Source organism: Ranitomeya variabilis, chromosome 1, assembly GCF_051348905.1.
Source record: "Ranitomeya variabilis isolate aRanVar5 chromosome 1, aRanVar5.hap1, whole genome shotgun sequence".
Classification (NCBI taxonomy): Eukaryota; Metazoa; Chordata; class Amphibia; order Anura; family Dendrobatidae; genus Ranitomeya; species Ranitomeya variabilis.
Window position 1 is genome coordinate 144,230,117 of NC_135232.1, and position 26,848 is coordinate 144,256,964.

Here is a 26,848-nt window from a genome sequence, read left to right on the forward strand (position 1 = left end):
ATCACAGAGGATTTCTTTTGTCAGGTAAAATATTTCACTTACTGCAATTTTCATATTAAATTTCCCAGAGGAGCATTGCACCGCGAATAAACCTCTTACCTTGACAAGCCAGAGCTGGTATGTCACTCTCCACAAGGAGAAACCTTACCCCTTAGACCCCATGTCCAGAGCCTCTCACCTAGCCAAATCAGTTCTCATGCTTCGCACTGACGAGGGCCAACAGCCCGAAACACCGTGTCTGCGAATTGAGATACTGATTTGGCTTTTATCCTAATACATATTGCACGACTCGTCAAAGGGTTGATTGTGACTTGTAGGATCGCTACTTCCAATAAGTGGCGCTATAGCGTTTGTCTCTTTTTCTCTGAAGAGGCAATTTGCATATTATGTTTATAAACAACATTGTACCTCACAAAATGTATACTCTGTGATCTCCTGCTGTAGGGGTGAGTGCAAATAGGAAAGAGGACACACGGGGGGGAGAAACAGCTCAAAGGAGAGAACACATGAGCGAAGAAGACAGCACAGTGGTGGAGAGACACAGCAGACTAGGGGGACGGCACATGGGGTACACAGGTCAAAGGAGAGATGACATGAGAGGTGAAGACAGCAGATGGGGGAGAGAGAAAGTGCACAGGGGGAAGATAGAGCAAAGGGGGGAGACAGCTCAAAAGGGACAGCACATGAGGGGAGAACACAGCACAGGAAGGAGAGAGACAGCAGACAAGGGGGATAGCACATGGGGTAGACAGGTCAAAGAAGAGAGCACAGACAGGAGACGTCAGCACATGGGGAAAGAGAGAGTGGATAGATTCTCAATGCTGCAAAGCCTGCCCCTATCGTGACATTACCGCCTTCCCGATACGATAGCATCGGGCCTCCATTGAGTTTTCTAATATTCTCCTACAGTCAGTCATCTACATATGTTGGAAAAGTTAATGGCGATGCTTGAGGCTACTTCGCAACCTCTTTTGAATGTCCCCACCCTGTTGAATAAAATGAAAAACATCCTTTCCTTCCAGATCGCTGCCACTTCTCTAAATGCTGTGTTCCTCGGCGATCTCTTGATGTCTTCTCTCACTGAACTGTGAGCCAAACAAGTAGCCAATGATGGGCTGCAGCGCTCACGTGACATTGTCACAAGATTGCCAGGGTACATAATGCTCAGCGCAGAGGAGTGGCGCCGGTCTTACCCAGGCTGATAGGCTGGAGATCTAACATGACTGTGACGACACAGCATTTCTTCTTGATTATGCCAAATGTAAATTGTGTAGGCCCAGAATCCTAAACTGTTGTCTGAAGTATTGACTCTTCTTGTAGGACAAATATTTACCTCTAAAATTATCTCCTACAGTTTATTTTCTGTTATCTTTGCAAAACAGTAAAGGTACCGTCACATTAAGCGACGCTGCAGCGATATAGACAACGATGCCGATCTCTGCAGCGTCGCTGTTTCGTCGTTGTGTGGTCGCTGGAGAGCTGTCACACAGACCGCTCTCCAGCGACCAACGATGCCGAAGTCCCCGGGTAACCAGGGTAAACGTCGGGTTACTAAGCGCAGGGCCGCGCTTAGTAACCCGATGTTTACCCTGGTTACCATTGTAAATGTAAAAAAAACCAAACACTACATGCTTACATTCCGGTGTCTGTCACGTCCCCCGGCGTCCGCTTCCCTGCACTGTGTAAGTGCCGGCCCTAAAGCAGAGCGGTGACGTCACCGCTGTGCTCTGCTTTACGGCGGGCCGGCGCTGACACAGTGCAGGGAAGCGGACGCCGGGGGACGCGACAGACATCAGAAGGTGAGTATGTAGTGTTTGGTTTTTTTACATTTACAATGGTAACCAGGGTAAATATCGGGTTACTAAGCGCGGCCCTGCGCTTAGTAACCCGATGTTTACCCTGGTTACCAGTGAAGACATCGCTGAATCCGCGTCACACACACTGATTCAGCGTTGTCAGCGGGTGATCCAGCGACGAAATGAGGTGCTGGCCTTCTAGCTCCGACCAACGATGTCACAGCAGGATCCTGATCGCTGCTGCGTGTCAAACACAACGATATCGCTATCCAGGACGCTGCAACGTCACGGATCGCTGTCGTTATCGTTAAGTTGTTCAGTGTGAAGGTACCTTTAGGCAATAATGACCACTGAACAATCATTGCTGATATGTTGATTACATACATTGTTCATGCTAGACAGCTTGTTGGCATTCCCAAACAGGAGGAAAAACTATGCAAATAGATTATATAATAATCAAACGATGTAGGTTGGCCTCATTCACATCTCTCTTACCTCTGGATACTGGTTGAAAGCCAGTTGTGACCTATATAAAGAGACGTTTTCTTCTGGTCCGTGTGACTCACAGATCAGCTAAGGGGACTACGGCCCCGGCTAGAAGAACACAGCACTGCTTCAGTGACCATCACTGCAACCCCAGAGAGGTCTTAAAGAATCCAGGTTGGGACAGTCGGGTCACCTAGCCACATACCTCACTGCTAGCTTCTTAAGCTTATCGTTACCTCCTCGCTGTAGGGGTCTGCCAAAAGCGGAGAGCTACTGGTGGGGGTATTCAGCATTGGAAGCCGCTCTAATCCCGGCGAGTCAGCAGAAGGGTGAGACTCTGTAATATGCACCATCTTGAGTATTTGCTGGTACTGTTCTGTATGCTATTGTGTGTTGGTGGTTCAATAAATTATTGCCATACTGTTTTACCCTCACCCTGTGCTGTCTGAGTAGTGTTCTGCCCACAGAGAGAGAGAGCAGGTGTTCAGTGTTATGAGGCCTGGTTCATGCAGTCTTTCTAAAGACAGCCGGGCCAGCGGACGAGAGCACCCTCTGACCCCCGTGTCTCCACAATGACCATATCCCAAGATCACCGGGAAATACAGGTGTCGGGGCAGAGGATCGGTGCCGGTCTGGAAGGTAAATCTATTTTTTTTATTTTAAGGTATGTGCGCACGTTTTTTTTTTTTTATGTCCGATTCCGCCTGGAACACGCCGGAAAAAAGTGCTACGTATAATTAGCATAATGCACAGCAATGTAAAAATCACATTGGTGAATACGTTCCGTTCTTTCATCACTTCTTTTAACTGGTTCGTCCTTTGAAATCTAGGAAGCAGTAAGACACAGCAGTGTGTTCATTCTTTGGGCGGCTTTTGTTTGGAAGCTGATCGCTATTTAAAATTTATCTTTATAAAAAAAAAAATAGATGCCGCTGGTGAAGCAAAAGAATCGGCGAAACGCCAATGTTGATTTGCCATGTGTGATTGCCATCTCATATTGGTTTTGAAAGTTTTCTTTGCAATATCCTGATACTAATGTCCGTTTATTCCTTATTTGTGAACGTGGCTGAAAATTAATATATTTTTTCTTTTTTAGAATAATTTACTTAGTGCCACTATTTTTAATATATCTTCACTGGACAGGGTTAGTAGAAAAAGAGTAAAATGTGGATGTGAAGCATTAGAAATCCGTCCTGGGTTTTGTAAGATGGTGGATCTTGCTGGGTCGGGGTGCTATGCTCAATGTTAGTAGAGGCTGAGGATTTCTCAGGCAGTCCTTCTGACTAGCGAGCACATTTTTTTTTTATCTGGACAAGAGACCGAGATGAAGAACATCAGATGTAAAAGTAAAGCTTCATTTCCAGATTTTCTCTTTCCTCAGCAGGCTGTGCCCCTTATTTCTTGCATCCCTCTGCTTAGCAGACTGTCTAATCTCAGGCACATACATGTATTTCGTTCAGGTTGCTAGGCGATGATGACTTTTGGCACGCCACTTTTCCTTGATGCCTTGCATGGCATCCACCCAACTTGGATACAGTACAGAACACAGAATCTGAAATCTCTGAATTTGTGTGCGGCTCTTCCAGGATCCAGAGCGTTACTAAACATCCTCATGTTGTATGGGCAGTGGGCGCTTGGATACATTTTAACCTAATTTCCTGGAATGGGTATTTCCTGCAATCTGTCTGTGGGTAGAATACAATGGTTCAGCTGGTGTGCTATGGTTACCCATCCTAAATATCGTGCCTTGGAGGAGATAATTCCCCAGCTGTCCAGGTACACTATCTCTGCTGTATTTGCTGCATAGCTGAACAAATAATTATTCGGATTTATTTTGTATCGCTCCCTGCCTTCCACATTCTCAGGATACCCGGTGATATTTTTCTTTTTTTTTTTTTTGCCGTGTGTTCATGTGTTTTGTTAGAATATTTAACGGGAAGCAAATTGTATTTCAAGATGCAAAGAACAGGAGTTGAAGAAGCTACCTTTGTGCCCAAGGCTGGGGTTTCTGAATGTGTCCTCCAATTCTTGGTCCCAAAATTGCAGCATCGTGACTGTCATTCAGAAAGGCATTTATTTTTTTCCCCGTCACCTCTTCCCCACAAGTCCCTAATATTATCATTAGCAATTCCTCTGCACATTATGATTCCCCCACAATTTCCTCTACACTTGAAGAGGCCCCACTGTGCCCTCTGCAAGTAGTGACTAACAAAAAATAAATAAAAATGCTCACCTATCTTGGTTTCTCCATTGCTCTGCTCCAGTCTGTGTGTGCAGGCTGAGGTGTGATCTAGTGCTATCATTGCGCCTACTGTACGAGACTACGATGCATAGGCTGAATGGTGGAGCAGAGAGCTGACAGCTCCCTGCACCACCACTGTACACAACTGTATGAGACTCCGATGCATAGGCTGACTGGTGGAGCAGACAGCCCACAGCTCCCTGCTCCACCACTGTACACAACTGTGCGAGACTCCGATGTATAGGCTGAATGGTGGAGCAGAGAGCCAACAGCTCTCTGCTCCACCACTGTACGCAACTGTGCGAGACTGTGCACGGTGGTGCAGTGGTTAGCACTGCAGCCTTGCAGCGCTGGAGTCCTGGGTTCGAATCCCACCAAGGACAACATCTGCAAAGAGTTTGTATGCTCTCTCCGCGTTTGTGTGGGTTTCCTCCGGGCACTCCGGTTTCCTCCCACATTCCAAAGACATACTGATAGGGAATTTAGATTGTGAGCCCCATCGGGGACAGCGATGACAATGTCTGTAAAGCGCTGCGGAATATGTTAGCGCTATATAAAAAAAAAAAAAAAAGACTCTGATGCATAGGCTGAACGGTGGAGCAGAGAGCCGACGGCTCCCTGCTCACACTATGTGCAACTGTGCAAGACTCCGATGCATAGGCTGAGTGGTGGAGCAGAGAGCTGACAGCTCCCTGCTCCACCACTGTACGAGACTCTGATGCATATGCTAAATGGTGGAGCAGAGAGCCGACGGCTCCCTGCTCCACCACTATACGAGACTCCGATGCATAGACTGAATGGTGGAGCAGAGAGCCGACAGCTCCCTGCTCCACCACTGTACTCAACTGTACGAGACTCCGATGCATAGGCTTGAATGGTGGAGCAGAGAGCCAACAGCTCCCTGCTCCACCACTGTACGCAACTGTGCGAGACTCCGATGCATGGGCTGAATGGTGGAGCAGAGAGCTGACAGCTCCCTGCTCCACCACTGTGCGCAACTGTCTTTGCTTCTGAATGAGGCAGATACTATTGAAATCGAGACTATGAGCTGGGAGTGCAGTCTTTTTTGGCCTCTGATTCCACCAACTCTTGGGCCCCAGAGCTGCAGCTTGGCCTGATGCTTTTAGCGATATGGCACTGGTATTGTGCCTGCCTATGTTGGCTCCCATTACTGATACAGAGTACTTTGCTGCCATAACAGAAATGTGAACAGTGATTTAGAAATGCAGTGTTTTGTAGCTTATCTGCAATGTTTCCCTATTGACCTACAGCCAACATGCTGTGTGTTACACCATTCTAAATGGGGAAAGTACAGAATGGTAAATGATATGACTAATATTCCTACACCTCCAGAGCTTCATTGCAGGATTGCCCAACAGCCACTGTGTCATGTCATAGAGACTGTTATTTCCTCAAAACGCCCACATCCCCAAGTTGTCACCTCTGCATTTCTTTGAGGGTAGAGGTGTTTTCACATTTCACAATAGGGAGCAAGTGTTCCTTTTTCTTTGCTTGCAGCACCCAGTATGAGCTTTGTTCTGGTAGCAGCCTGCCGGAGAGAATTCATGTAGAGTCCCCTGATCCGCTATTCATCATTTTTCCTATTTTCGGCTTATTTTTTATTTCGAAACATATATATATATATATATATATATATATATATATATATATATATATATATATATATATATATATATATATATATATATATATATATATATATATATATTAAAAAAAAGGTGTTTTCTTTATTTTATTGTTAAGCTGAATCTGCCTTTTTCTGATGGGCAGCAACTGATGGTACTCTTAGGCTACTTTCACACTGGCGTTAACTGCATTACGTCGCAATGCGTCGATGCGTTTTTTCTGCATTGACTAACATTAGCGACGCATTTGCGACGCAATGACACACGTCGCAACCGTCGTGCGACGGTTGCGCCGTGCTGTGGCGGACCGTCGGGCACAAAAAACGTTACATGTAAAGTTCTTTGCTCCCGACGGTCCGCTTTTTCCGACCGCGCATGCGCGGCCAGAACTCCGCCCCCACCTCCCCGCACTTCCCCGCACCTCACAATGGGGCAGCGGATGCGCTGGAAAAATGCATCCGCTGCCCCCGTTGTGCGGCGGAGACGACGCTAGTGTGAAAGTAGCCTTAGGGTATGTGCACACGATGCAGATTTAGTGCAGAATTGGTGCAGAACTGCACTGTGATTTACAGTATAATGTAAATCAATGTGAAAAAAAAAAGCTGTGCACATGGTGCAGAAAAATCTGCGCAGATACGCTGCAGATTTCAAAGAAGTGCATGTCACTTCTTTTGTGCGTTTCTGCAGCGTTTCTGCACCCCTCCATTAATAGAAACTTGCAGTGGTAAAATCTGCACAAAAACTGCATAAAAAACGCACCTGCGGATTCTGCCAGGAGATGCAGATTTAGTGCAGAAAATTCTGCACCACATTTCCTACTTGTGCACATAGCCTTTAAATCTCCAGTTAACATCCTGTTTCAACCCACATTGGAGACTCCTTCTGGGGCTTTTATCTGAAGCCCAGAAAAATGGGATGTGGATACGCTGCTGACAGAACCATAGACTTCAATAATCAAAACGTGCACCTCTGAGCTCCGAGTGACCTTTTTTAAAGCCACATTGGTCTTTGAAGATGGAAACTGCTCTATGTACTGCCTCTGTCTACCTGTATGTCCCTGTCTACATTCTACTGAGGAGTGCAGCACTACCAAATGTATCTGATGGGAGCTCTAAGTTTAAAGGAGTATTCACGCCTCCAAGATCCTATCCCAATATGTAGTAGGTGTAATTATAGTAATATTAGCAAATATCTCCAATTAGAAATGTTGGATAGTTTTTCTGATTCATGGTAAGTCCACTGATGAAATGACAGTTTGCTAGTTGCTAGTGGTTGTAACCATGGATATCTAAGGTCCTGCAGTGCCTGCACATGAGGAAAGAGACATAGTGAATCAGAAAAACTATACAGCATCTCTAATTGGAGATATTTGCTAATATTATAATTACACCTACTACAAATTGGGATAGGAGCTTGGAGGTGGGAATATGCCTTTGAGTTCTACTTTCTGCTCTAAATGGAAAATGACAGATTATGAGAGGGGTGTCGGGAAGGGTGGGCTCAGCTGCTCTTGTCCCTGGATACTGTTCAGGAGTTGAAAAAAAGAAAGGGACATTGATGGTAGTGGCTGAGACACCATTTTCTTTGCGAAATACAGACTTATGGGGTAGTCTCATGTTATTAATTGGGTAAAGTTGCAAAGTGCTTTTTTAAAAACAAACAACTTTGCAATCTATCTCTTATCCCAAATCCTCTCCATTCTCAAGAACCAGATTTAGAATGTTATAGTTGCCTAGTTTACCGGCCACCACTGCAGCTCATCAGAGGTGGACAGTCTCCAAGGCAAGGAGCACACAATTGCACACTTTGCTGTAGAGCCTGCGAGTACTGCTCTGAAGATGGCCGGATCACTGGATCTAGCCAGTGGCAGTTCCTTTCCACTCCTCCGATGCTTCCACTTTACTAAAAATGGACCTCGATACGTGTCCGGACATGTAACATAACAGAATCAGACTGTACTCACTCTCTCTGGGTCGAGGGCTGGTTTTTCGCTGTTGCAGAGACGGCATCATGTTGATATCTCCCATCACCACTGCAGTCAATCACTGAGCTCAGCGGTTTGGCCGAGGTAGGCTGGACTCGGAGGATGGCTGCAGTGGTGAGCTGGGCTGTTAAAGGGACTTCACCGCCAAAACATAGAGACCAGAGCAGGAGAACTGGCCCTGGACCCGGGAGGGTGAGTACTGTAGGATTTTATGTTACACGTCAGGAAACGTCTAGATCTAGTTTTCTAAACGTGGGAAACCTCTCTTACTATTTTGCTAAGTGACTTGTTGATCCTCAGTGACGGTGACATAGATTGGTGTTGATCCGGTGGCTAGTCGCTGGTGTTGGAATAGGGGACCGGTCCTTTCAGACTCGATGTTCTGACTTTGAGGCCGGAGTCTTCATGCCAGTAATGAGGGAACATAATGTTCTCTAATTACATCTTCCCTGGTAAACACAGAAGGACGTGTCCTTACAATGACCGGCCCTACCTCAGACATGATTTGTGTCACTGTACACGGCTCCAGCAACACAACTAATCATGTAGATGAATTATGGCCTCCAAATCCTTCTTTGTGTGGATGTCACCGAGGGATTTGGTTTCGTGTACAAAGCGATAGTTTCCTTCCCCGACTGCAGTTATTATCTACAGCAAGCCAAAACTGTGCTTTTGCATCTAATATACCGTATATTAGGAATTTCCCTGGTTCTGTAACTTGTAATCCACTTTGCGTTTCTCTTTACTAGCATTCTGACAGCACTATGAGTGCAAGAACTTCCTTTTCCTCCCCTGCCAGCATGCTTTACTCCTACCAATGTCCTATGTCTTGTCTGTCCCAAACTAAAAGCCTGCCTCGCTGTTGTTCTAGCGTTCAGTTTGACGGACATAAGAGCAGAGACTTAAGATCCCGCATTTATAAAGATAGTGATTTGCAGATCCTATTTAGCACATTGTAAAATGAGATCTGAAGCTGCAGTGATCATTTTATTGTCAATTTTTACATTCGCTTTAAGATTTGTAAGCTGATTTTTTTTTTTTTTTTTGATCATCATCACTTAATGACAGACCCTTTAATAGCAATTCAGATTGCAGACCCCATATTGTGTAAGCCCTGATACTGATGATCGGGCATCTGTGCTCTAGAAAGAGCAGAATTGGCAATATTCCTTTATACAATATGTCACATAAGCCATTGTGTGCTAAATCCCTAGATGTATTCTTTTTACCCTCAAACATTAATAAACCTTTCTAAAAATCCGCCTGGACTGTAGGGGTGTGACTATAGTGGGTGCAGGGGTTGCAATCACATCGGGCCCTGGAGCCTAGGAGACCCTTTGGCCGATGAAAAGAAAATTACTATTAAAAACCTGCGGTAATTGGGGGCCCTTTTGGAGATTTTGCTTAAGGGCCCATGTATGTGACTGCTAGAATCACAAGGTGTGTATATGTGCCCTGCTGGAGGCCAACATGAGATGCATTTTGAACTATTACTATTGTTCATCAGCCACTTTTTTCCATGTACTATTAGAGCATATGGTCTTTATGGAAAGGGATGGGATGTCCTGATCAGGGCAGTCCATAATATCTGATGGATCCCATATTTTGGAGCATTATGCAGACTCGTCTACATTGCAATGCCAAAAATGGTCAGTAGCTGATTTTTTTTTTTTTTTACCCGTTTTCTTCCTGCATGTCATGATATCTAAAGTGACAGTGACTATATAGTTTGTGCTTGTTAAATTACTGTATGATCATCATTATTGTTATCCTGAATTGTATGGCACATCGACAAGATATGCCATTTTTGATTTCTGTGGGTCCCAGAGTTGGAGTGTGTAGCCACCTCTCCATTATTCACAGGACCCTCTTGGAGATGTGGACCTGCCGGTATTGGGCATACTTTCTGTGTCCTGACGATCTGCCATTAATGTCCCAGAGGACACATCCCTTTAACTACTGACTATTGCATTTTAATTTTTCTCCATACAAATGAAACGATGCCCAATATTGGTGCACATTCCCAGTAGCTGTGGACTAGACAGAGCGCTTGTACTGAGTTTTCTCTTCCCTACATTATAACCCTGACACATTGAGATTTTTAATTATGAAATTCCTCCATAATAAAAACAAAATCTGATGCAAAATTTCCTGTGCTAGAAGAAATGAGTGTCTTTGAAGGCCGGTTACTACCTGGGAGAGATGTAATTGGCGGTCTGTTGTACAAGATTATAAAGCTGTGCACATTTTTATTCCATTAAATATGTAGGAGCTTTATCCTTTCATCTCGCTACAATCTGTCCTTCAGCAGAGGAGCTTTGTTGTGTCTGCAAACTCTGGTATAATTGGTATAGAGTTGCCACTAATACAGAAGTTAACGAAGCACTGCTTCCATCAGAATCGTTATCCTCTTACTATATTGCAGTCATCATATTATTCAGCACTGTGTACTGACAATTGCTCATTTTCCCTTTCTACCAAGCTAATTCGACTCTTTTCCATTAGGTCTATGACATCACTCGATTTAAAAAGCTGATAAGCTGAATCCTTCTAAGGAGAAACAGGAGGTCAATTTTCCCTGCATGAGTCATAAGTCACTGCAAAAGTCAATTAGAGGGGGGGAGGAGCTCCTGGGTCAGGAGTTGAAGAGGGGGAAGATAAATGCCGGGACAAGAGACTTCCTGTTTCTACCTAGAGCAGAGGAAAGAGAAGAATTAACTGGGTTGAAAGGCAAAATGAGCAATTGTAAGTACCGTACACAGTGCTATATAATATGATTGCAATATATTAAGAGCATAAAACCTTTGATGGGAGGAGTGTTTCTTTAAAAGTTTCCAAGTTTACACCTACATAGTGATCCAAAAAACGCGTATAGGGCAATCATTTTTCCATAGAAAGTATAAGTAAACTTTCCAAACAAAGTGATCACAATTACAAGTACAGCATGATGTTACAAAAATCTACTTATAAAACTGCATAGGTTGCTGTTTGCATCATTCGGAGTCCTCCTTCACCTGTGTCGGGGGTCAGGAGAAGTGTGCACCAGTCTTGGTTATCAGGTGAGGATAATCCTCATCCTTGTCTGACCAGGGATGACCCCAGGGTGCTGGCAGGGGTCTGTAGATCTGTGCAGCAGTCTTGGATGTCAGGTGAGGATAATCATCATCCTTGTCTGACCAGGGATGACCCCAGGGTGCTGGCGAGGGTCCGTAGATCTGTGCACCAGTCTTGGTTGTCAGGTGAGGATAATCCTCATCCTTGTCTGACCATGGATGACCTCAGGGTGCTGGGCTTAGTCCAGTGTTTCTAAACTCCAGTCCTCAAGACCCACCAACAGGTAATGTTTTCAGTTTTTTCTTAGTATTGCATAGGTGATGGAATTAATGCTTGAGCAGGTGATGAAATTATCACCTGTTCAATACTAAGGAAATCCTGAAAACTTGACCTGTTGGTGGGTCTTGAGGACTGGATTTGAGAAACACTGCCCTAGTCTCTTCTGTATTCCAGTGACGCCACTAATACAGGTACAGACGCTTATACTAGCCGGAAGGCTTCCTAAGTATTTTGGAAACAGCATTTTCTGTCCTCAGGGAAGGAAGGAAACCATTGATTCTAAAAAGCGTTGGAAGCCTTGTATTAGTCCAAGAATCCGTGCAGGTATCAGTGACATGTTACTTGTCTATCTGTTAGAAGATAACACATCATGTTATCTAATAACGGATGGATAAAAACGGTATCTTTTATTTTTCAAACCATAAAACCCGACATTCGAAGATAAAAAAACAACGACCCGTTTCTGGAGTCCTGGACACCCTTATAAATTTGTAGTATAGTAATAAAATAACAATGGTCTCATTATAAACCAAACACAGCCAATCACAGGGGAGCTATGAGTGACGTCAATAATTGGTGTGCAGAGAACTTCTCACACATTTATGGGCAGAGGTCTGCCATGTAGTTGGCTATTGTATATGTATATATATATATATATATATATATATATATATATATATATATATATATATATATATATATATATATATATATATATATATAATATCTCGCTGTCATCAGGTAGGGAGTGGATGGCATTTTTATTAGTACTATAAATTAATTCTGTCCTGATACAGAAGTCATGTTGTTGACTTCCTCTGTTTAACTGTTTAAAGGGGCAATGTCCTGTTGACAGTGAGTATTTAATGGGCTGCATGAACAATCCTGTTTTGCTCATTTGTCAGCTGAGAGGCGACACGATTCCATGGGCCAGTGATCGGGAACAATCGCTGTTTTTGAACTCTCGTTTGATCATTATTGTCTTGTGTAATTAGGTCTGTATCCAGATAAAGTAATTTAAATATCTTTATCTTAAATATCAAGTTGTCTGTTATGGATGCTTGAGAGATCATGTTCGCTAATTAATTCTGTGCTCGCAGCACCATCCTCAATGATTCAGACAGGCGGCCGCACTTTCTAGAGTAGGAGAAGGTCCACGGAGAGAATAAGAAGTCTTCCAAACCAGTTATATAGAATGAACAGTTTTATTGAAACAAAATAGATAGTTAAAAGTATTTATTTTTAAAAAAAATTTTAATTTGGAGATGTCAGCCGACCATACAAAAATGAAGAAAAAAAAACCACTGAGCAAACCTAGATAACATACAGGTTGCGTCTGGAATTGCATACTGTGCGTACCTTGCAAGTCAAGCAAGTTCATCCTTAATAAAGTGCAAGGTGCGCGTGACAAGTTCATAGAAAGTACAGCAAGGATTACCGGATGTCTCTGGTAACACCTATGAATAGTGTGCTCAGTACACATAATAAATGAGGCCAATGGCAAAGAGTAAGTAACTCAGGAGAGTCCAGAGACGGCATCAGACGGTCTAGGAAGAGGTCAGACAAGTGATTCCAGAGTCCTAGAGAAACACATGGCTGATTCCTGGCTGTGGAGTTTATACTTGTGACCAGTAACCTGATCTAAATACCCAGATTCCAGGAGGCTCCAGTGTGTCCCCTACGTTTCGGCAGTTCTTCCTAGACCTTCTGATGCCGCCTCTGGACTCCTATGAATTACTCTTTGCCATTGGCAGCATTTATTATTTGGTAACGCCTATGAATAAGTGTGCTCAGAACAGACAGACCCCAGCACATCCGGTATTCCTTGCCTGCGTCTGTACTCTGTATGAACCTGTCACGCGCCCCTTGCACTTTATTAAGGATGACCGTGCTTTGATAATATTGCTATCTGCTGCATTTATCTGCTTTGTGCTGTAAGCTTGACTTGTAAGTTCCGCACAGTATGCAATTCCAGACACAACCTGTATGTTATCTGTTTGATCAGTGGTTTTTGTTTTCATTCTTCTATAGTCTGCTAATATCTCTGAAATCTAAAAAACTAATTTTAACTGTTTTGTTTGAATAAAATAGTTCATTCTATATACCTTCTGTTTGGAGGACTTCTTATTCTCTCCGTAGGTCTTTTTGCAATCGCGGTCCTCCGTGTCATCTTAGAGGGCATTTTTAGGCTCTTGGATTCGGAGAAGGTCTAGAAGGGGAAAGTTTAATGTGTGCAGACCTAGTGACCATGACCAGGCTGCATCTCGGCGTCCGTATCATGGCGGCCAAGGATGGCGTCTTTCTGTTGGGCTGGGTTCATCCTTGGCATGGCTAAACAGGTGAGCGCACCCTTCTGCCCTCTGGTTTTGCACATCCAGCCTCCCTCACTGGTGATTACAGATGAGCGAATATGTTCGGAAAACAATCGCCAAATCCAAATTTGCCATATTCATGCCGATTTTATGTTTGACGATCGTTTCCAAACATATTCGCTCATCTTCCCATTGAATCCAATGGCAAATATTGCAGATACCGCGATCGTATCCCAAACTGAATATTGAAATATTCGCTCATCTCCACTGGTGATGGACAGTCCTTACTCGCCTGAGCTGTCAGTCACCAGTGAGGGAGGCAGGAGCATGCGGAACAGTTCCCTGAGCCTCTTGGCCACACCAAGGGTGCACCCAGCTCCCTAATTAGCGGTTTAATTCAACTTCAGTTACTGAGTCCGCGATTAGAGCACTATAGGAGCGCATTTTACAGGGGCTATATCCCCTACATTACTATGTGCTTAGTTTTTACTGTCAGTTTAGAGAATGCATTAGAAATAATTTTATCACATATCCATTTGACCCTTTGATCCCCGGAGGACACATCCATCAGCATTTTTCAGTTATACTATAATTTTGGTTATTTTTACAAAGCCTCCTGTGGTTTATAATTATTACCTATCCATATAAACATCCATTTTTATTATAATGCAATAACGGTCGTCTCTCTCCATCTGTCCATGCTGGACTCTGAATCTCATCCTCTCTCAGGCGATGTAAACAGTTTATTCTCGTCATTTTCCTGTTGGATTATTGTAATTTACGTTGTTTGTTTCCTCTGTAAAACATGTACATTTGTGTTTGAAATTAGATAAAAGTTAGGCAATTAATCACAACATCTAGCAGACTATCAAAATGACTAGAACTGAAATTTACAGCATTGGCTGCAATACTAGATCCGGCCCCTGGAAAGAAGTGGCGCTGTTTCTGTAAGAAATCAGCCGTGTTTTTTCCTAATCTCACGCTTTTCTTAAAATCTAAGGCTACGTTTTTACAATGAGTATTTGAGTTTTTCAGCAGCATTTCTACACTTATTACTACGCTTTTTTACCTGCATTTTTTGTCTCTCTTTGGCGTGTCATGCTATGAATAAAGCTGGTTTGTTTTTTATGCTGCCTGGTATTTGGATTTAACAAACTATATTGATACAGTCCTATATGGTTTAAATTAATTTTTTACCTTTTGGATTTTCTGTATTAAATGCAATTCTCGTACCCGCAAGAGGAATTGACATGTTGCAGATTTGAAATGCGCACCGCGGGGCCATTTATGCAGTTTAACATATAAACAAAACAAAACTGTAAGGATGATGAGATTTCTGTATATTCCATCCACTTTGCTAGAGCTGTGAGATGTTGCATTTTTTGCGCAGGAAAACTACGCAGCACCAAAAACTCATGGTGGGAACTTAAAACAGTATTCCCATCTTCAAGTTCTTATCCCATATGTCGTAGGTGTAATAATAATAGCAAATACCTCCAATTAGAAATTTAGTATAGTTCTTCAGATTTGCCATGTCGCTTACTTCATGCAGGGCATTGCAGTAGCTTAGGTATCCATGGTTACGACCACTAAGCGCTGTCTAACGTCACTATAAGAGTGGAGATAACCATGGATACCTAAGCTGCAATGCCCTGCATGAGCAAATCTGAAGAACTATACTACATTTCTAATTGGAGGTACAGTATTTGCTAATATTCTTATTACAACTACTGGGATAGGATCTTGGAGATGGGAATACCCCTTTAACCTTTTAAGAATTTTTTTTTCCATCAGGTTTAGTGTAGTTAGCGGTGTTCCATGAGGTTAAATTGAAGAAAAGCTTACCTACCATACTGCTATAAACCACCTTGTCCGTAAAAAAACAAAAAAAAGTGGTGCGTCGGGGATTTTTTTTAAGCTCGAAAGATTTGAACTGTTTTTTCTTGTGACTGTATATATCGCCCTTTTACAGTTCACCGTGAACGCAGCTCCTGTCTTCATATAGGATTTATGGTCTGCAGACAGGTATCCCTTCTAATCTTAATGATTCATTACGGCCATTTAATGTGTTTGTAAGAAAATTAAAAAAAAGTTTGCTGTCCATGATTTTTTGAGATTTTTTTTTCAGAAAAAATACAAAATCAATTTGTCGAACCTATCATGCGTGACCACTTCTCACAAAGACGGAGCGTAAAGCGGTGGCTACACATGCTCATTGCGACTCTCTTCATGCGAGGGACATGGGGTCACCTTTTTTGCAATCAGTGGCATTCCCTTCAGTTAGACTCCCCATGATCATACATTTATCCCCTATTCAATGAATTGGCGATAAATGGTATTTGTGGGACTACCCCAATACATGCACAGGCATTTGTTACAGCTATCGAACGCGTCTATGCTGGGATACATAGTGATAAGTGCTGCCACAGCAGTGCGGTATAATAGGATCGCACAAAAACATCCTGTTCAGAAACTGCCTTCATTTACTGTTCTGCAGAGCAGAACCCGTGTCAGGACATAGACAATGCGGCCAACGGACCATCGTTTGCGATGCTTCCACAAGTCCTAACGGTAGATTGCGCAAGGACACTTAGAGGGGTATTACTGTCTCCAAGATCCTATCCCAATATGTAGTAGGTGTAATGATAATATTAGCAAATTCCTCTGATTAGAAATGTGGTATAGTTTTTCTGATTCGCTGTCTCTTTCCTCATGCGCAGGCATTGCAGGACCTTAGGTATCCATTGTGGTTATGACCACTGATATAGATAACTAAAGTCTTGCAATGCCTGCACATGAGAAAAGAGAGAGAAACAGGAAGACTGTACTACATTTCTAATTGGACGTATTTACTAATATTATTATTATTATTATTATTATTACACCTACTACATATTGGTAAATTATATGTGAGATGGGAATACCCCTTATAGTCTATAATCTAGCCTAAATAGCATACCGTGTTCTGGATATATCACAGCTGACTGGTACTAATAAAGAAAGACATACAGTACAAAAAGTTACAGAAATAATAACAGACCAATTCTAGCATTTAAGCCCCGATTCATCAAAGTGTGAACACCATACATTTTTTGCAACTTTTGGTGTTTTACTACTTTTTTGGCCAACTCCACCAAACTGAAGTGGGACATGAGTAGCAACACTCAGATGTCTCATTTCTGACAAGTTGTGGTGGACCCAGCATTACTAATCATACTCCATTTTCTGACTCAAGCTAAGATTTGTGGCGAGATAGGACTCCACTATGCCCTGTCATCAAGACTGGCGTGAACAACGACGGTCTTGATGAATAAGGGTCTTAGTCTTACTGGACTAAGTGCATCAGACCTGTTTAACTTTCTGGCTTCAGATTGTGATAATTCAGGTTGAAGAGCCATGCTTAATTTTTTAAAGAGTCAGAATGTTAATAAGCTCTGATACGATTGATCCATTAGGGCTGAACGATAGCAATGACCTGCCATTGTTTTTGAGATCGTATCTTAGTCCTTTAGTACATGTTCGATAGTGTTTGATGGTTTGGCCAGCAGTGATTTCACCCTATTCTGCCTTCCACAGGAACGGGCTCCCTTGGCTGAGTGCTTTCATGCTCTCTATTAGAGAGCTGACATCTTTTAGTGGCTTCTCTTTTAGAAAGCAAAAGGATCTATGCTCCAAAATTGGATATACTGGATCATTATCTCCCTCGACAATAGGTTTTCCGTGGCCTTCATACACATTAAATTGTCAGCTGAACCCGTTCATATTGGTGAGCTCTGGCGACATTAGTCATCTAACGTGTACGGTGGCCTCTACTTGATATCTATGTTGTGTCCAGTAGACTGTATGCTACTTAGGCTAGATTGGAGGCTAGATAGCCCTGAAGAAGCATCATTTGATGCCTAAAAGTCCATAGACTGCATTCAATTGTTTGTCTTCTTTCGTAGATGCTATTGTATTATATAGATGGTGAGTGACGTGGATTCTCTTTCGACCTAATAATGGCTGCTTTTTTTCCTGTTCATGGCGTGTCTGGAATTACATTTTTGCTCCATTCATTTGTTGAGGCCTATGAAGAGCTTAAGAATGGCGCCATTTCTAGAAAATGGCTGCTTTTCTGAGGTGATAAATTCCTTTAATAACTAAATTATTATAGTAGTGCCATAGTAACTCAATGAAATCCGAATTAAATTGTAAAGGTTTTCCACAAGTGATCTCCTCTTTTTCTCAGAAGAGGCAATTTGCATATTTAAATTCCCAGAGGAGCATTGTACGGCAAATAAGCCTCCTTACCTTGACAAGCCAGAGATGGTATGTCACTCTCCATAAGGAGAAACGATACCCCTTAGACCCCATGTCCAGAGCCTCTCACCTAGCCAAATCAGTTCTCATGCTTCGCACTGACGAGGGCCAACAGCCCGAAACACCGTGTCTGCGAATTGAGATACTGATTTGGCTTTTATCCTAAGTCATATTGCACGACTCGTTAAAGGGTTGATTGTGACTTGTAGGATCGCTACTTCCAATAGGTGGCGCTGTAGAGTTTAAGTCCTCTTTTTCTCAGAAGAGGCAATTTGCATACTGAAATAATGAAGAATTGTGGCAATTATACTTTGCTTTTAATAGAATAGGGACATAATAATTTCATTTTTTTTTCTACAGATCGGGCCCAGTTGCCTAGAAATATGATAGAAAACAGTATGTTTGAGGAGGAACCGGATGTGGTTGATATTGCTAAAGAACATAACCTAAATCCCTTGGAATCTGAAGACGTAGAATACGAACCAAGAAGCTCTCGTCTACTTGTGCGAGGTTTAGGAGAACACGAGCTGGATGAAGACGAGGAAGATTATGAATCTTCTGCAAGGCTGCTGGGCATGTCGTTCATGAACAGAAGTTCAGGTCTTCGGAACAATGCAGGGAACTACAGACAGGTTCAAGAGGGACTTTGTCCGGCTCCTTCTGCGAGAACTGTAATTGTGGGCGTCGTGCTCGTTGTGATTTTAGTTTCCATAGTGACTGTCATTTACTTACTTCCAAAGTGTACATTTACCAAAGAAGGATGCCATAATAAAACTCGTCCAATGGAACTGGTGTACCCCATTGCTACTAATGGCCAGCTCTTCCCATGGACTAAAAGTAGACTTCCCAACTACATAAAACCATTGGAATATGACATTACTCTTTTTCCCAATCTCACCACTTTGACATTTTCTGGCAAAGTTAATATAAAGCTAAATATCATTGGGACCACTAAGGCAATAGTTCTTCATAGCTCAGGTCTTCACGACATACAGGCAAATGTCACTTTACCGGGTGGCAGCGTTCATAACCTTTCCGTTTTGGAATATCCCACTTTTGAGATGATTGCTATGGTTTTACCTGAAACATTAATAAAAGGAGCCGAATACTTGCTCTCCATTGAATACAAGGCAAACCTTTCAAGTTCTTATTATGGATTTTATAAAATCACATATAAGGATGAACATGATAACAGGTAACTATATATGTGTATCAATATATGTGGTTATGGCTCTGTTCACATGTTTAGGCATCTGTTTACCATACACTCTAATGGGACCGAATGACCAAACCAAGGACAGGCGCTCAATGCACCCTTGGCATGGACAAACATGTAAGTGCACCTTCTCGTCTATTTGGATCCCCCTATCCCCTCCTCTTTTTTGATTGACATCTATGGCTTTATTTAGTCAGAGTAGAGAGAGAGGAAAAACAAGTAGGCGGGAAGGTGCACTTAAAGGGAACCTGTCAGCAGGGTTGTGCTCAGTAAACTACAGACTGGCAGGTTGGCACCGTTATACAGATTACAATGATACCTTGGTTGCTGAAATCCGTCTTGTGGTTGTTGTTTAATCTTTATTAGTAGCTTTCAGTTAATAATATGCTCGTGCTCCGGGGAAGCCTGTGGGGGACTTCATGTGGTGCTCTGCTTACATATTCATCCTTATGGGCTTCTGACAGGTCACTGATCCCTCACTGACTTGCCCCCTATTTTACATACTACATATCATATTGTTTGGAAAAAAAATTACATTCATCACGCAGGTGGCGCCTGTGCTGTAGCATGATACAGTGACTAATATGCATATATCCATTTATGATTTAGTCATATAGTGTTGTGGGAAAAAAAAATTGTTAATCAAAATGGCGCAGGCATAGTAACATCTATTGGGCTGGTGGTGGCGCCATTTTGCTAGAGAAAAAACTTGGCTCCATCAAAATGGTGTCGTTGGCGCCTGCACAGTAGCATCTATCAGCTTAATATTGATGGATCCAAATTTTTTTTTCTCTAGCAAAATGGTGGTGGCGCTTGCGCAGTAGCATATATCAGAATGCGATAGATGCTACGGAGCTGGCCTCATTTTGATGAAGATATTTTTTTTTTTCAACCCCACAATACTATATAACTAAAGCATAAATAGATATATGCATATTAGCTATTGTTTCATGCTACAGCGCAGGTGCTGTCGCCGCCATTTTGAATGTTAATTTTTTTTTCACCACACAATATCATATGCAGTATGTCAAATAGTAGGCAGGTCAGTGAAGGATCTGATCTGTCATTAGCCCGTACAGATAAATATGTAATCAGAGCACCACATTTAGACCCCCACAGACCGCCCAGGAGCACGAGAATCTCATTAACTGAAAACTACAAATACAGATTAAACAACAACCACAAGACTGATTTCATCAACCAAGGTATCATCTTAATCTGTAGAGTTTTAGGGTGTACGTACAGGTGTATTTATTATAGAGGCAAACGTAGGGGACACAGAAGTCATATCTGGCTCCATGAGTTATTGGTTGGGGAACACTGCTTTAGGCCTTCATAACATTAAAGGGGTATGCCAGTTCTAAGATATTTGCCAAACAGAATAGGTAATAACTAGTGATGAGTGAGTGTACTCGTTGCTCGGGTGGCCTCCGAGTATTTATGCTCGGAGATTTAGTTTTCATCCCGGCAGCTGATTGGTTTACAGCTACTAGACAGCTTGATTACATGTGGAGATTCCCTAGCAACCAGGCAACCCCCACATGTACTCAGCCTGGCTAGTAGCTGTAAATTATTCAGCTGCTGCCTTTAAAACTAAATCTCCGAGCATTAACAAATACTCGGAGGTCACCCGAGCGTGCTCTGGAAAACCCGAGCAATGAGTACACTCGCTCATCAATAGTAATAACCGCAAAATTAGCAGGGCTTGCATGTCCCCTGTTTGAATGGAGCAGGTGTGGTGCACGTGGGCTTCTTATATAGTCCCAAGTCTTTTGGACTGATGAAGATGGCCGATTACAGCACTACCTCCATTGTCCCTTAGGCCTTCATAGATGACCGCTTGTTAAAACTAGAATACAGCTTTGCTGATCACATGTGTAGTACAATCCAAAAAGACACTATCGTTGTGGTATCTTTGATCCCTGAGTATTGCGACGTGTGTGTATCCAACGATCCAGCCAGCGTCAGTGACGTGAGCAGGCTATAAAGCATAGGGGTTGCAAGCAGCACATTCTCTTCAACAGGGTAACCGACCATTGCACCACCCTGACCCTGACCAATTTAAGAGCTTGAGACATCCCCTTTTATTTTTGCTCGTATTCAAAGGGACAAATGTGAACAAGTTATAACCTGAGGTGATCAGGCTTTGGAGATCTTCATTCTCCTGTAGAATTGTGTGGGGAAGGGATGGGACAAGCCTTCAGACTCTTTATTGCACTACTGGCATCATCATCTTTTTCTGACAGTGATAATATGGCAATGTTTGGAATGGTTACCGTGAAATTTGCATTATGCTAATGTTTCCTTCCATGTCTCGTACAGCACGTGGCTCGCAGCGACACAGTTTGAGCCCCTGGCGGCAAGAAAAGCTTTTCCTTGCTTTGATGAACCGGCTTTTAAATCCACCTTCCGACTGAAGATCAGAAGAAGTGCAGCACACGTTGCGCTATCAAACATGCCGAAGGTATTCTAGCCCGTCTGGTAGTGTTGATTCATTATAAGTAACGCACATACTTAAAGGGATTTCAGATACTTTACAATTGGTGGCCCTTCCTAACATATAATAGCCATCAACATACCATCGGTGGGCTTGCACCCTAGGTACCTCCGCTGATCAGCTAGGTGGAGTTGCCGGAGCGCTCCTCTGAGTGCAGGGTCTCCTTCATTATTACCATGAGTAGGAGGCTATACTGCCCTCCTGTCTATGGTTGGGTGCTGTGTACATAAGTAAAGATATCGGCACTCCCAATATGTAGTAGATGAAGAATATATATCAATTAGGTGACGTTTTGGTCCACACTCTGGACCTTCGTCAGACCAAACAGAGATAACAACAGAAATGAAAATGGTTCCAGAAGTTGGTAACCAGCACTATGGATAGAGCCGGTCCCCGCCATGTGCCGGTCGCTCTGTTGGATCTCGCTCCATCCATAATGTTCTTTAGTTCTATAACCATCTTCATTTCTTCTGTATCTCTGCAGTCTATGTGGTCTGACCAAGGACCAGATTGTGGACTGAAACATGAATAAACTATTTTCATCTATTACATAGTTCTTCACACTTTTTTTTTTTACTTTTTTTTTTTTTTCCAGGCGCAGCTTATTTAGTGGTAGCAGTGCTTAGTATTATGGCTGTGTCCCATCACAGTGAATGGATCTGAGCTTCAGTACTAAACATAGGTGTTTATAAAAGTATGGAGCAGTAGGAACAATGAAGTCATCTATTTGGGGCCGGGCATCGACAGCAGAGGGGCCCCTGTGCAAGAATAGTATTTGGACCCCTTGCTTTCAAGATGGAAATGTCCCTCTCCTTCTTGTCCCTATGTTTTATATTAAATCCTCCATTTCTTTCTCATCAGTGAGGATGCTAATACTGGGGACCATGCAGTGTCAATAATGAAAGTCCCCTTATTGCTGAGGTTGTGGAAGTCCTGCAGTTGGGCGACCACTGATCAGACAGCGATAACCTATGCCGCCATATTGTTTTAAATGAGTTGTATAAATCTTCAGCGTCCTCCTTCTGTGAATCTTTGCAGGATAACGTTGGTGTGTTGCCGCGTTTCTTGACCGTGTTACATTTTGCCGGCTTCCATTAGGGCCATTTATAGTCTTTCCTACATTTGTAAATACTTTGCTGATGTATCTTGTATATCCCCCAAATGACAGCGCATCTTACAGCCAAGAGCCGCACTCACATATGCGCTGCTTATACACACAGCTGTCAGCAGTGACTCCTACATCTCGGCCGAGCCGCTGTAGCGCCACCCTGTGGTGCATTTTGGAATTGAAGCTTTTCCTACGTTAGGTCACTGCGGCTTTAACAACTTTGTCTAACACACATTTTCTTTTCAGATTAACACAACAGACCTCCCGGATGGTCTTGTTCTTGATGACTTTGCCACCAGTGTAAAAATGAGCACCTATTTAGTTGCTATAATAGTATCTGACATGAAAAATGTAACTATGGACGTGAATGGGACTTTGGTAAGTTTACAGAAATTATTGAACTATTTAAGTAAACATTGTTCTAAAAGGATTTGTATAGAAGTAAGATATTGATGACCTATCCTATTACTTTGAAGGTGGTCCGACAGCAGTCACTCAGTCACTCCCATCAATAACGGCCACTACACGGCTATGGAGCTGTGATTTCAGGGCCTGGTAACAGCTAGTTTGTGGGGGTACCAAGCGTCAGACCCGAAATGATTGGATGTTGATGACCTCTCCTAAGGCTCTTATTCCTGTATAGAGAACCTTTGTTCTTTTGCCTTTAAATCTGGTTTTGCTGTTTGCACAAGTACATAAAACTTACCGTGAGTCCTGTGCCCTTACACAGCCATGCAGAGGCTTTACACTACATAAGTATACCACACCGTGTACTTTTTTATTTTCAAACTAGTAGCCTATGGGTGTTATACTGTATGATATTGCAAATTAAAGGCGTTGTCTAAGTACAACCCATTTAGCGGATTGCACTAGTGGATGAACTAAATGTAAGGGAATATGTCGGCACTTCCAAATAAAGCAAAATCAGTGTGGCAGGAGGGAATGAGGAGCGACAGTGAGAATGGGCTGGGTGGGCCGAGTCAGGAGTCAAATATTAGTAAATGTCATCAATGAAATACTTCTAGAATTTATTCGTCTAAGAACTATTCATTTTTGTTTCTTTTTCTGCTGTGAACGCCTAATGTTAGCCCCCCCGCGTGAGCACAAAAAGTAATACAGCGGGGGTCTCATGGCCTCATAAACCCTATTTTTTAATATATGGCTTTATAATGTGAGGTCATATAAAGGTCAGGCCGGTCAGCTGTGGATGAGGGATACTGGTTTTATCCAGTTTTGGCTGGTTGGTTGGCGCCCTTTTTTGGCCGTTTTTTATTGGTTATTTGAATCTTGGGCGCCTGAATTTTGTCTATATAAACCCTGTTCTTTGGGGTTTTCATCATTCTGTTGGAGAAAGAAGAAAAGAAGAAGATCTACCTTGAAGATGGAAAGCCTCCTTCAGCAGATCCTGTCAAGAGCCGGAGCCGAGGGTGGAGTGGATTGGCTTCAGCGCTGCCTGGCTATAGAACCTTTGTCGGCGGCAGCTGAGTCTATCCCTCCTCCGGCAGAATCATCCCCCCAGCCGCCGGGTCAAGCTCCTCTCCAGCCGCCGTGTCAAGCTTCTCTTGAGCCGCCGTGTCAAGCTCTTCTCCAGCCGTCGGGTCAAGCTTCCTCGATAGCGCCAGCGTCCCCAGCTTCCGGGCGGCTCAGAAGACAGAGGGTTCCTTATTCCCCCTCAGCGTCGCCGCTTGCATCTAGCCGCTCCAGACAGGAAGTGAGGGGAAAGTCTCGGCGCCGCCCTCCTCGGAAGTCTCGCAGCCCAGCGCGAGACTTCCACAGCCTGCCTGAAGCTAGAGCGTCTTCTTCATCAGCTGTTCCGGCCGGGAAGCCCGCACACCACCGCGGCCGTAAAAGCGCTGCGGTGCCAGCGGCTCCTGCAGCGGTATCAGCTCCAGCATCCGCTGGTCATACCAGCGTTCATGAAGATCTGGTCTCGTCCCAGTCGGATGAAGAGGAGTCCTCGGTCGCAGCAGCTTCCAATGTGAGCTTGCCTAACTTGGAGGGCTTGAGCTCCAGCTGCTCCCGAGATCCCAGGACCGGACACCAGCCATCGAGGGGTGAGACTTTTAATATATCTACGTCTGTCCCTCAGTCACATCTTTCTATTTTAATAAGGAAAGTGTTAGCGGATACTTTAAAGGAAATTATTCCTTCTACTGCACGCTCAGCAGATTTGCCTAGCGCTGCGGTTTCTAACGCAGTAACCGCTAACACTATTCCTATTAATACATTTAAAGAAGCTCTGACATGCGAGTTATCACCTTTGGGATTCCACTTGAGCTCTGCTGTAAAAGAGCTCATTTGGAATAATCAGTATGTAGATATTTTTTCTTTATTACCTAAAAAAGATCAGCATGTCAGAACAGATAAAAAAGATGACAAAATTGAGTCTGAGGAATTTAAACGCACGAATGTTAAATCATTTAACAATTGGGTTCAAGCATTTTCCATTTTTGCTGCAGTTTTGGGGGAGAAATCTCCCCATCTCTGCAGTAAATTATTTCAGCACGTAGATATTATACTGGAAGCTTATCGTAACTTTGGCGGGTTCGCCTGGCTGAGTTATGATGAGGCTTTCAGGCACAAACTATCAGTTCACCCTGAGCTCCATTGGGGAGTGAAGGATATTGGTTTGTGGATCAATTTAATGCTTCCACAAAGACACGTTACTTCTAGGCAGACTTCTGCTACCACTGTAAAGCGTGGCGTTTGTTTCGCCTTCAATGATTCCTTTTGCAAATGGAATAGTAATTGCAGATTCCGCCACGAATGTTCGTTTTGTGGCAACTCACACCCAGTGGCCAAATGTTTCAAGAAACAAGCATCTCAGCAGCCCTCTGCCAGGGAACACACTACAAAAAGCACAGACACCAGTGATACTAGCAAACATGTCCCCTTGGTTAAACATGTTCCCAGATCAGGAGACCAGTAAGTTGTTGTTTTTTGGTTTTTCTGAAGGATTTTTTGTACCACAGTTTAAAGGGGAGGGCTGCCTGTTGGTGTCTAATTTACCTTCTTTAAAGGCCAACCTGGGAGTAGCTAGGGAAAAAATTTTGAGTGAAATTCAATTAGGCAGGGTCGCAGGCCCTTTTAACACACCTCCGTTTTCTAATTTTCGTACATCTCCTTTGGGTATAGTTCCGAAAAAAGAGGAGGGTTCATTTAGACTAATCCACCACTTATCTTACCCTTTGGGTTCATCTTTGAACGATGAGGTTGATAAGTCGTTAATTTCAGTTTCTTATTCTTCGTTTGATTCTGCATTGGAGATCCTCCGTAAATTTGGATGCAACGCTTTAATGGCTAAATCAGACATTAAATCAGCGTTCAGGCTTCTTCCCGTCCATCCCTCAGGTTTTAATTCTTTAGGTTTTTATTTTGATGATTGTTTCTTTTATGATAAGTGTTTACCCATGGGTTTTTCTTTGTCCTGTTTTTATTTTGAGAGTTTTTCCTCTTTTCTTCATTGGGTCGTTCAAACGTCTTGTAAAGAAGCGGGTGTCCTCCATTATTTGGACGACTTTTTGTTCGTTGGTCCCTTTGGCTCCTCTATCTGTGAGGATGCCCTTTCCAAATTTATTCATATGTGTGATTACTTCGGCATCCCTATCGCCCACGAAAAGACTGTTGGTCCTTCTCGATCCATTGAGTTTTTGGGAATTACTCTGGATTCCAAAAAAATGGAATCTCATCTTCCGGCGGATAAAATTTTGAAACTTTGCACTGCTTTAACTAATTTTTTATCTAAAGAGAAGGTTACTCTCAAAGAAATTCAATCCTTACTAGGATTGTTGAATTTTGCAGTTCGGGTGATTCCTATTGGTCGGGCGTTTTGTAGGAGCTTATATGATGCCACCAAGGGTGTTATCTTCACCCCATTCTCATATTAGGATTCGTTCTGCTCTGAAGGAAGATGCAAGAATATGGCTTTC

General features: G+C 43.1%; 1 protein-coding gene across 4 annotated transcripts in view; it reads left to right on the plus strand.

Moving 5' to 3' along the window:
- Positions 1-26,848, plus strand: part of LNPEP (leucyl and cystinyl aminopeptidase) — a 98,806-nt gene that overhangs the window by 18,913 nt on the left and 53,045 nt on the right. For all 4 annotated transcript variants that reach the window (XM_077289551.1, XM_077289559.1, XM_077289574.1 and 1 more), the window contains exons 2-4: positions 18,459-19,293; positions 21,637-21,778; positions 23,166-23,297. In XM_077289551.1, the coding sequence (XP_077145666.1) occupies positions 18,459-19,293; positions 21,637-21,778; positions 23,166-23,297 (1,109 nt within the window). The remainder of the gene's footprint in view (positions 1-18,458; positions 19,294-21,636; positions 21,779-23,165; positions 23,298-26,848) is intronic.